This window comes from Seriola dumerili, unplaced genomic scaffold (assembly GCF_002260705.1).
Source record: "Seriola dumerili isolate Sdu_G_001 unplaced genomic scaffold, Sdu_1.0 BDQW01000138.1, whole genome shotgun sequence".
NCBI classification, from domain to species: Eukaryota; Metazoa; Chordata; class Actinopteri; order Carangiformes; family Carangidae; genus Seriola; species Seriola dumerili.
Window position 1 is genome coordinate 10,131,482 of NW_019174393.1, and position 11,726 is coordinate 10,143,207.

Consider the following 11,726-nt stretch of genomic DNA (forward strand, 5'->3'; position numbering starts at 1 on the left):
GGAGCTTACTCAACTCAATCACAGACAGTTGGACCACGCACTTCCCGACAGTTTGTCAGCAAAAACAACAACGTTACCGACGTGCGAACTTACTGTCAACAAAACGTAATTTAGCCGCACTGACGAAGGAAGACCAAGGCTCGCAAAGGAAGGTATCCGGACTTGGTATTTGGCGATCCAGTGTCGCCATTGCTCTTCCTTCTTGTTGCTTTGCTGAGAGCCGTTTTTTCCTCTCTCTCCTTCGCACGCAGCAGGCGAAAAACGAAAGAACGAGATATGCTGACGTCGTGGTCGGCGGGCTTCGGCTTGGTTCGGCATCAGTCGGAGGGTTGAGAGGTTGAGCCACGGAGGGAGGCTATTGAGGGAGCTTTACATGAGTGTAAAAGTTCAGTTTGTTACCAGAGCCCATATTATGTTGCATTAAAAATTACATGTTATTTAGATATCGTTGCTTATCTAATGAAAGAAAACATAAACAACTGTAACAATGTCTTTTACTGAATATTGACTGGGGCATTGGTCAACCATCTAACTATAACAACAGAATATGTATAAGTAGTCTTTTATCTTCCTCCCATATGAATTATTTTAAAAAGAGAAAAAACATATTGAATTCAGTTTATATTCAGTTTATATTTATCAGTGCAAAAGTTTTTCAAAATTGTTTTGCAGTCACAATAATCTACCATATAGGTAAATGTTACTGAATGTGAAGATGTATTTACATAAAGTAAAGCTTGGATCACACGTATCATGGTTTCATCATCATCATTGTGTCTGTACATCTATTGCACATACAGTAATTCCCTGGTTAACAAAGAGCTCTCTTAAAGGTTGGAGAATACAGAATACATTATCTGTTCATGGTTAAAAAATCAGCATTTGTGGGCTTAACTGGTCTGGCCTTGGTATAAATAATATAGTGCCTATTTAACATCCAAGGGGCCAATGCTATAACAAGATTGTAAAATGTGACGGCAACTGAGCCCTTTTATAAATGTAAAAAAAAAAGAAAGAATTAAACCTGGCTGGAGGGAACATGTTAGAGACCTCCACACTGCTTTGCTCTTTCATCCCGCAGGTTAAGGCTGGAAACATGAGGCACAGTCTCTTATTTTAACCCAGAAACTTAGCAGTGCCAGATTTAAATTGTCTCTCTGCTTCATTACAGTAAATGAGTGTACTCTAAGGGCTTCCCAAGAAGTTGCAAAGTAATGGCTGTACGAGACTTTTGAAAGAGGTCAGAAGTATGAATAACAGCATAACCCCTTTACTATGGTTTTAGTGGCTCAGATTATATTGGAAGGTTACAGCTGATGGATTACTATCACTTTAATTGTGTGCATAACAAAATGTTTAATTTGATTATTTGTCTTCACTTCACCTAAAGAAAATCCCTAAGTAATGTAGCAGCCATGTGCAGGTGAGGTCAGAAGTCAGACACCACTGCCAGCAAACACAGCTACACAGCAGTGGTTCCACACAGCAAAATAGATTTTAATTGTAGCCCAATTTCCAGTTATATATTTACACGAACCACATCATGAGTTTATTACCTAAATGAAATGCAAATAGAGAAACTAAATCACTAAAGCCAAATTAATTATCCTGTTCAGACACTTTCACTGAAAGAAACTTGTCCATTAAGGTTTGGCTTCTCCCAGTGGCTGAGTAGGTCAACCCCATGGCACTACATTGACCTCTTGTGGCTGAAAACAGAACCTGCGTTTCATATACAAACGCAGGCTAAAACATGGGAGTCTTTATGTCAAACAGATCATAATATTTCTCCAATTACGATAATACTGGTCACTGAAATCCAACCGTTATTTAACAGATTTAACATTGCAGGTCTATGGTACAGTTGCATGATGCTCACATGTTAATCTCAGCCTCTAAATTCATTACATTTTCAGATATATGTGCCAGAATGCAGATAATGACCACGAGTCCAGCCATGCCACACTGTCGTCAAAGAAAATGCAACAAAAAATCCTCACAATTCTGTCTCACTCATAATGATGAGAGCAATAAACCGATGAAGGGTTAAGTGGGATTAAATACTCTCTCTCTCTCTCACACACACACACACACACACACACAAATGTCACACTTTGTGCCAAATCCATTACTGTCTGGTGTTATAAAACATGAACACTAACTAAATACTCCAAGTGCATACCCCCCACTGATCACATGATGCAGCATGAACTCGTCTTTTTTTGCAGAATCGGAAGGAGAATGAGAAAACCCGGCAGAGGGTGGAGAAAGTGAGGACAAGGAAATGACCAGATTTGATTGGTTTATACTGATGTGTCAAATCAGGTCAAATCCACACACACACACACACACACACGCACACACACGCACACACACGCACACACACACTTGAAATGATAATCTGTGGTTAAAAGCGGTCCTTCCTGTCTTTCTCATACAGACACCAGCATGCAACTTTATCATTTGTATCATCTGTCCTCTCTTCTCTTTCTCTTTCTCTCTCTCACACACACACACACACACACAAAGGATGACTGAACCACATGTGTTTGTTTCCCACGCAGTGACCGCTGAGATCATAGAACAAACCAGGAAACACAGAGTACTATTTTCTTGTATCTTCAGGGGTCAAAATAATGGTTCTGGGTCACAGATGCTTCCATGTCTTTAATGCTTTCTTCTTTCTTTCTTTTTTTTTTTTCAACCAACTTAACATGAGTCCAAAAAATTCAAATTTGGATTTTATTTTAGATGTTTCAATCTTTATCACCTGTACTGCTCTGTAAAATCTTGCATTTCACACACATGAGATGTTCACTAAAGAGATTCATGAAAAAATCATTCATTTTTATTGAAAAAAACAAAGGTACATTGTCACAGAGTGTATGTCTCTCTTCAATAAGACAGTTTGGCAGGTTAAATGCACAGGAATCATTGACAAAGCTATAGCGTGTTGGATGATGATTACAAGAGTGCAGCGGCATAACCAGTACACCACACACAGTTATTGTTTCATTTAAGTTCTTCTGTCCTTCAGCAGAGTTAAATGAATTAGCAACACCACCCAACATACTGTACATTTTTACTATAAAAGCAAAAGACAAAAAAAGAAAAAAAAAATAATCAAAAACTACTCAAACTAACAATCTACATGTATTGAAAATGAAAAATACAACAAAGAAGTCACACGGTTTAAAAAAAAAAACACACACACCAGCTCAATTTTTGGTGTCTCATGAAGGATTAAAAAAAAAAACTAGACAATCAAAAAATAAGACGGACTTTTTCAACAACAACAAGATTATTGCTTTAACATCACATAAAGATTTGAAATAAGCTTAAACAGGAAAAAAATGAAATATTGCTTTGGCAGAATAGTTTCTATTTAACAGTGATGCCAAAAAAACGATGGATGAAAATTTGAATTAAAAAGAAGAAGTTACTACTACATTCAACATGATAATAAAAGAAAAGTTTAAAAAAGGACACAAGGACTTATCCTTTAACTGGTACTTTGGTAGACGCTAAATAAATCAAAGCCCTCAGAGAAATTGAAAGATTTCAGACTTTGGCTGCACTCACACAGCGACATTTTCCAGAACTAATTAAATAGCCAACTCTCAATCAAGTATTCTTTATGGTTTTACACTCTCACAGTGCTTTGAAGGACATCATAAAGGCATATTAAGCACCACAAGAGTGAACTGTGCATGTTGTGATAAGAAACTCATACAATGAGTGTGCAAACTACCTCCCTGATATTTAGGTTGGAGGCCAAGCATCAAAATTTAACTTGTCTGCTTGAGCGCATAGATTTATCTTAAAAAAGAAGACCCGCGAGAATAAAAGCTTTTATGCATTCACCTCAGCTATGTGCTAAAAGAGGACATCCTTACACTAGTTTGGTAAATGGATAATCCTAGTTTATTCTTCTGTAGACATTTCCATGCCTGATAACCACCACGAAGGGGGAAATGGACTCAATGCCAGAGAACCAATGAATGAAAGACAGAATTAATGAATATTTGAGTGTGTCACTCTCTGGATACACAAGTGCTTTTTTAAAAAATGTTTTCAAAACATACCATACGTGCAAAAAAAGGATTTAACACTGAGGCAAATGTATGACAAAATTTCACAGCCCATGTAAAATTTATACAGTATTTGTCAGTGAATGCAAATTTTCTGAATTGGTGACATGGTATAGAGGATTATGATATAATTCCTCATAGTTAATAGTATTAGCCTCTGTTTTACCCTGAAAACCTTGATCACATTGTCCTTATTGCGACTGATGTTGAACATGTAATCTAGCTCTGTGTGCTCGGTTTTATGTCATAGACAAAGAGATGAGTTCAAAGTACCTTACATTCATCAGTATGTAATAATTAAGCATAATAAATGTAACCACTATGCTAAAATGGACACAAAGAAATAAGAAAAACCTCTCTTCATAAACACAAGCCACAAAGCTGCTATAAAGCTCGTGACATTTGGTCGTTGTCTGTGCGTGTATCACCTGCTAAAGCGTAAGAAACCATTTCGGAATAGTTGTGAGAGGGCACATTTAAAACGATTTGAAATACTAATTGCATTAGTGTTGCTATAGTATGTGGTAAAAATAAAGGCACATGTGAAGACATTAAAGGTGCTATGTGTAAGTATTTGCTATCGCAACATTGCCAACGTTGGTATTAACAGCTGTTTACTTAGCAGTCTACACAACACAATGCACAGACGTCTTTGAGATAGTGTTATTTTTTCAAATGCTGTTGATAACTTTAGTTAACTTTAGAACATTTTAAAGTGAAATACTTACATATAGCACCTTTAAACCATTTGAATGATACCTTCTCCCGCCCAAACGTTCTACTGCTGCAGGGTTACTTAGAGCCTGCAGGAATATTTGGAGGGAAAATTTGCATTTCTTTCAGAAGTACTCTCAGTTCTAGTATGTCATGAATGTGCAAGGAATTATATGACATCTAGTCATTGTGGGTTACAAAATACCAGCTCAGCTCTGTGTACTACCTACACAGCTGTGACTGTAGTGATAAGCTCCAAATCAAGTAAGACCACAGTTTTTAAACTGACCATCTTTCAACTAATCCTTCACTTTGTCTGTCTTCATCGTTTTCACAGAACATATTTTGTATGTGCATGTAAGTGTATTTATGTCTACATGCACATTTGTCTACACGTGTGGACAAACTTATGCATGTGTGGCTAATTCTGTTCTGTGTGTGGTGTGTGCGTGTCAATTATTGTGTCTTTGCATATTTGTATGTGACTCTGACTTGGCGTGTTGCTGTATGTATACTGTATGTTAGATGGGTGCAGGGACCTGTTGCCGTCCATGTCCAGACGGGGAAGAGAATTTCTGAGAGTGCCAGCGAGTCTCCTTGTACACAAACCAAGCGTTGCCCGCCCACACAAACATGTTGAGGTAGCCAAACACCTGGAAGAAAAAAAGAGTTTAATCATACTAGAAAACACTTTAAATAAAGGTAATGGAGGACTGGTTATAACAGATTGTGAATTTGAAAAAAAAAAAGTCACCAATTACACATTCGGGGACAGTTTAAGGACTGATTGACATCAGCCCAACAAATCTGCTTTGGTCACAGAAAATGTTGAGTGGAGCACACCAACAGAGTCTGAGGAAAATGAAAGTGTTATTGCTCAGTGTCGCATGACTGTGAGTCAGGCTGCTTCAAGTCTATGCTGCTGCCTGTTAGAGTAGTATTGCATAAAATGGAGGGATGGGCCAAAGCCAAAATCACTGACTCTTTTTTTTTTTTTTTTTATAGAAATAGCTTTTCTACTGGCCAAATATTTGGTTTTACGGGTCAGAGTAAAACAAGGAGCTTGAGAAGTGTTGACACTAAAAACAAATGATTTAATTCATCATTTGGATGAAGTCACAAATGCACTCATATGTAAACAGACTTTGAAGTGTAAAATCAGTGGAGTTCCCCTTTACTTTAAGACAAAAAATCTGGAAAGCTGCTCTGTATTTCCTCTCACCACAGAGATGTTGAGGGTTCTCATGTTGGCGAACTCCGTGACCTCACAGGTTATGTTGCTGCCCTTGCAGAGTGCCACCGTGGCGCTGAGGCCTTCGGTGTCTGTGGCGTCCTTCACATTCTGCAGGCCCTTCGCCCAGGCAGATGAACACACCAGCCACAGGAAGACCAGGATCGCTGTGAGCACAAAGTCCTGGAAACAAGGGCGGACACATCAGCTCTACAGACAGAAGCTACAAGTGTCTCATTTTCAGTGACCCACGATATTGGAAAATCAGGAAAGTAAGATCAATACTCACAAAAATGGGTCCAAAGTCAGAGTCCTTGTAGACGTGCATGTAGCCTAAATAAACCAACAGAGCCACCATGCTGTACAGGAAGCAGACGATAGCGATACCCACAAAGAACTCAGCTGAGGAGGCTGAGTCTCCCACCATGTATGTGGTTGTGACAGAGTGGTCACAAAGACTTTTGTTTCCCACGATGAGCAAGACTTGGCTTAACCTGGCCAAGACAACACAAAATGCAAGGCTAAAATTATCGTTAACCATTGTGTTTCCAGTGTCTTGAAATTTGTCTTTTCTAATTGAGCAGTGAAGTGATGACACTTCAAACCTGTGTCTGCTGCTGGGAACCACTCAGATCAGACCAAAAAAAAAACAAAAAAAAAAACAACAACAACAACGAAAAAAAAAAAAGTGTTGACATTCTCACCACACAGGGTAGTGAAAGTCGGCATTGAGCGTCTCATTCCTTCCATCGCCGCAGAAGACAGATAGGACGTTCCTTCCTGAGAATCCACCGCAGCTTCCAAAAGCAAATATGGCCGTGAGCTGTTTGGACAGACACGAGAGAGCGAGAGATGAGGGAGGAGGTTGAGAGATGCGAGAAAAAACCCTGTTCAGCTTTAAGGGAAAAACATCTGAAACTCAAGACACCTAAGATACTGGGGATTTGTTTAAGAGGAAGGAGTGATATTCAGTATATTCTTTCTCAGTATGTATCTCAAGTATGTTTCTTTAACCAACAATATAATTTTGCATGCAACAAAATACTCCTTTTAACTAACATTATCTGAAAAGATGATTGGGTACATGTTCTCTGGGCTGCTTTCTTATGAAAATGGCATTTACATGGCGAACGGCGACACTAATTCTGCCATTCGTCTCTTGAATTCTTTCTTGCAGGGGGGAGAAAAGCATCTGATTCAGCATGTGGACCATGTGACACTAATACTCTCCTTAAAACCAACACATACTAAATTCTTTTAGTCAGGCTGTCTGCTACTGAGCTTAGCCCTCAGACTGCAGCAGGAGAAACAATGATCATAATAATTCACTGGATCATATAAGTTTCGACATGCATAGCTTCACGCCTCTGCCCATCATCACACATCCTAACTGTGTAACAGCTGCGCTACACAATAGAGTTCAACACAGAACAACTATCTTGCTTCACACATCAGGAATTTTGAACAGCTGTATGTCTTGCAGTTTGACAAGATGCAAATATACAAATGGATTTCCCATTAAACGAGTCGGCCATATGAAAACAAACTGAAGTGAAGGATATAGACAGTTATAGAATCATGTTTTAATATCCCTGTTTCCCAGAAACATCTTAAACCTGCATTCATTAATTTTTTGGCCACATGTGAGCAACACAATAAGCTTTAAACACAACTCCCACCTAATATTACCTCAAAATGATGATGCGGCTAATATGCTAGCAAGCTAATTGCATATTTAGTTGACACAAAGCAACTTTAGCATTCATTTGGAGTCATGTTTCTGGCCACCTGACAAATACAAGTATAATATTCACTCTCCTTTCGGCTCTCCACCAACTGTTGGGAGAAAAATCTGATTCTTTTGCTCCACTATGTTCACTAGCTAGTCGCTAACTTGTGTCTGCTATTTGGGGCTGAGCAGGTAGCACACAGTGGGGTACGTTGTGGGCCACAAAATCAAAACAAGGGCGCTAAAACTCCACAGAGCTGAGGAGAACTGTATTATATATAGTCATTTGATGTGTTATTGATATAAAGAATATTGATTACAGCAGCTTTAAGGTGAAGATGAGCTCGTTGTCTTTGTTCTGGAAGCCTAGTGGATTACATCATATGACAAAGAAAATGATTTTGATTAAGGACATGCACCATAAGCTGTTCATATCAGGGCACAACAAACCCAAATATACAAAAAGAAACTCTTGAAACAGACCTCTTTAATTCTGCTTCATCAGCACAAATGTATCACACATAGCCTACTCACATCCATCAAAAGTGCTTACAACAGGGGCAGCTCAACTTTTAGCCTTTCGTGTCACACCACAAGACCCACGTGTGCACACTAACACACATACTGTACATCTGCGTGCGCGCACACACACACACACACACACACACACACACACACACACACACACACACCTCGAGGCCTCTCTCCAGATGTTTCTCCAGATGTCAATGGCTGCCACTTCCTGTTTTTCTGGCTACACACCGCAGTAAGCTACTTCTCTCACATTCCCGCTTCACAGACTCTTGTCACTCTCCCACTACGAGGTCACGGAGCCACAGCTTGGACAACTGTAACAGCCAGTGTACACCGAACACACACATCAACATTTTGACCATTTTGTTTACTCTCACACATACTTGAACAGCATAAATACTAGACTGCACAAACACTGTCGGACAGCTGAGTGTTTCTCAAAGTTTCCAGTATCACTGTTTAGTCTTAATTAAGCCTGCTGGTGGCGGCACATCCTCCAGACATGGCGACTTCCAAAGACTGTGGACTCACAGCCCGTCCTCATAACCTAGCTGTGAGACAGCATCATCAACTTGCACACATAGCAAGCACTCACAATATGCAATAGAAGTTAAGTTACAGGTTCCTGTATGAGATGCAAACAATGAGGAGTGACTACATCTGGTGGGAGGGACCTGTGATCGGACGTTATCAGGAAAAGAAAAAAGATGAATATCCTCATTAATCTGAAATATCTTCTTAGTAACAGATAAAATCAGCAGCCCACCCTGCGGTTCTTACACAGAGGTCACTGAGTCCAGGTCAGTCTGACCAAAACCCCCCTAAGCCAGTGGAGCATGTGCATGTGCCCACTTTGCCGCTGGGTTTCCTTCACAAGCCTTGCAAATCTGGCTCTCCCCCTTTTGGCAAAGAGACATGATGTTGTCACGAGTCCAAAAAAAAGGAGGAACAGCTTTATCATCATTATTCAACATGCTGAGTGAATGGGGCAGCCCTGTAGCATTTGTTACTCCAAACACTCCTTCCTGTTTACTACTGTATGAAAGATAATATCCAGGGAGGTATGAGTGTTTAGGCCAACCCAGGAAAACTACATTTTCATGTAGAACACTCACACACAGTTTAGAAGGACAAAATGCTGGAATTTATACAGGGCAACCTGTTGGATAGTTGAGTTTCATCAGCTGTGGTGGAGATAAACCATTTGTTAGAACCAAGAACTTTGCTCTCTTAAAGAGCCATGGACCATATATACACTCACTCCTGCTAGGAGAATAAAAAGGTTTGGTAGTTTTGCTTAAAAATATCACATAGCGACTATTTGATTATCAAAATAGTTGCTGATTATTTTTCTGTTGACGAACTAAACAATTAATTGACTCATCATTTCAGCCTCTAGTATAAAGCATGAAATGTGGCAATGAACAAATGTGCTCATGCAAATTTGGAAATACATCTTTTAGTGTTTTCTTATTTATATTAGTGCAATTACATCTCAAATATGGCGGCGTCACCTGAAAGTCACTAACATAGCATTAGCTTTTTGTATGAATTTGGCAATTATTATTCGGATAATGCAATGGAATGTTTTTAAATAATCTACCAAATGGTGTCTATAATAAAAACCCGTGTTCAATAATTCATTTTCTCCAATAGGTCTTTTTTTTTAACAGTGATATTTTGTGATAAGTGTTTGTTCAGCTATTGCTCATTATGCTGATGACTCAAACTCCTGGACCCAGTTAATAGTGTTTAATGTAGTCATTAGTGCTATTGTGTGGGTGAGGACCCCTGTATTAGCACAAAGGAAGCCCCCAGCATTAAATGAGTGAATTTGTGCACACAATTTATCATTGGGCCCCTTGTGAATAAGAAAATATGCTGTGTTAAATAAGGGTTATATAAGGCCAACACAGTGAAACACACAAACACACACACACACACACACACACACACACACACACACAGCCTTGTCCTGAGTCAGATGACTGGGTGTTACTGCTGCTCTATAGCTCTGTAAGTGTGTGTATGTCTGTGTGTGTGTGTGTGTGTGTGTGTGTGTGTGTGTGTGTGTGTCTGTGTGTGTGTAATGAGAAAACAGAACAAATGACAGAAACTAGCTGAGCTGCATTACCCACACTGGATTCCTCTGACCCAGTTACATAGAGAAAAACTGATTACTGGACTTTTCATAAGCAACTGTTGCACGGTCCACCATGACACACACAAACCCAGAGAGTGTGAGTGTGAATATGAGTATGGGAGCAGCCGAAACATCTCAATCGTCTGCACAGTTACCCAGAAGTAAATTATTGCTGAGAGATGCATTAATCTCTAACCGTGTCCTCTGAAGGGCAGACCCCTGCAGCCAGATAATTCAACTGCACAGAACTGAACTCTCTTTTCTTTGTCAAAGTTTATCCTCACTTTCAATCTCTGATCTCAATTTAAAGTGTGTGAGAAAGTACATGGAAGAAGGCAAATCAAGTTAAATGAGCATTAGTGAGGTATTTATTTTGCTTTTTCTGACATTTTTATTCACACTTTCAACTATCAGATTGTGTGAAGACTCTTGGGTTGCAGCTGGAAGCAAGGATGAAGTGGATGTATACTTTCTATGAATGTGTGGTAAAGTTATGCTGATGTTTGTGTGCTTTATGAATATTTTAGCCATCTCCATTTTTAATAATTTCCTCCTGAAACAGATTACTTAAGTGATTTTTTCCTCGGGGGGGGGGGGGGGGGAAAAACCAAGGACCAAGAAAAGGACTGAACCTCCCTGTCCTCTGGGTATGACACACACACACATCTAACTTACCCACTCCACCAGTTTGACGAAGCCTAGAGGTTCCTTCAGCGGCGACAAGTTCAGCCGAAATCCGGTCATCATGATTGTTCCTCTGATTCCCCCCCCAAAAAAATCTTTATCCAGTTGTTCCTGAACTGTGGATGTTGGTCCAACAGGGAGGAAAAAAAGGGGGGAGTTGTCTGACAGAGTGACGTGGGTTTTTACTGCTCACGCTGCAAGAAATGACCACACTCGGTTATTCAAAGTTGAGTTTCACGATCGAACTTTTGCACAAAAAGCGAGAGGATTCAAATTTGAAATGAAAGCGGGATCATCCTATTTCCTGAAAAACGCAGCTTCAGACGTTTGAAGACCTCTTAAGAACAAATGTCGACGCAAAAAAAAAAAAAAAAAAAATCGGTCGAGGTGGATGTTTTTTGCAGTGTAGATTGAAAAACGATCGAGTTCCCAGCGCTCCGCTTGGCGATGATGCGCAAATACGCAGGCAACGTAACGGATGAAGAGCGTAAAGTGTGCCAAATTACGCTTTGCTGTTACTGAGAAAGCGTCGTGTGCGTGTTTAGTTACAGGGGGGGAAAAAAAGGATGCTAAATGCAAAAGCGTTACCCTAACTAATGG

General features: G+C 39.7%; 2 protein-coding genes across 2 annotated transcripts in view; both read right to left on the reverse strand.

Annotated features, from left to right (window-relative positions):
* The window catches only part of LOC111224586 (ataxin-7-like protein 1), a 31,392-nt gene extending 27,087 nt beyond the window's left edge, over positions 1–4,305 (reverse strand). Inside the window, exons 1-2 of the mRNA XM_022749130.1 lie at positions 4,258–4,305; positions 94–355 (exon numbers count right to left, since the gene is read on the reverse strand). Coding sequence (XP_022604851.1) covers positions 94–355; positions 4,258–4,305 — 310 coding nt within the window. The remainder of the gene's footprint in view (positions 1–93; positions 356–4,257) is intronic.
* On the reverse strand, positions 2,827–11,366 carry LOC111224537 (synaptophysin-like protein 1). Its single transcript, XM_022749077.1, has 5 exons — positions 11,118–11,366; positions 6,741–6,859; positions 6,326–6,530; positions 6,028–6,219; positions 2,827–5,458 (listed from the first exon to the last, which is right to left on the reverse strand). Exons 1-5 carry the CDS (start codon positions 11,187–11,189, stop codon positions 5,327–5,329), a joined length of 720 nt encoding a protein of 239 aa, XP_022604798.1. The 5' UTR covers positions 11,190–11,366; the 3' UTR covers positions 2,827–5,326.
* Between the last annotated feature and the right edge of the window lie 360 nt (positions 11,367–11,726).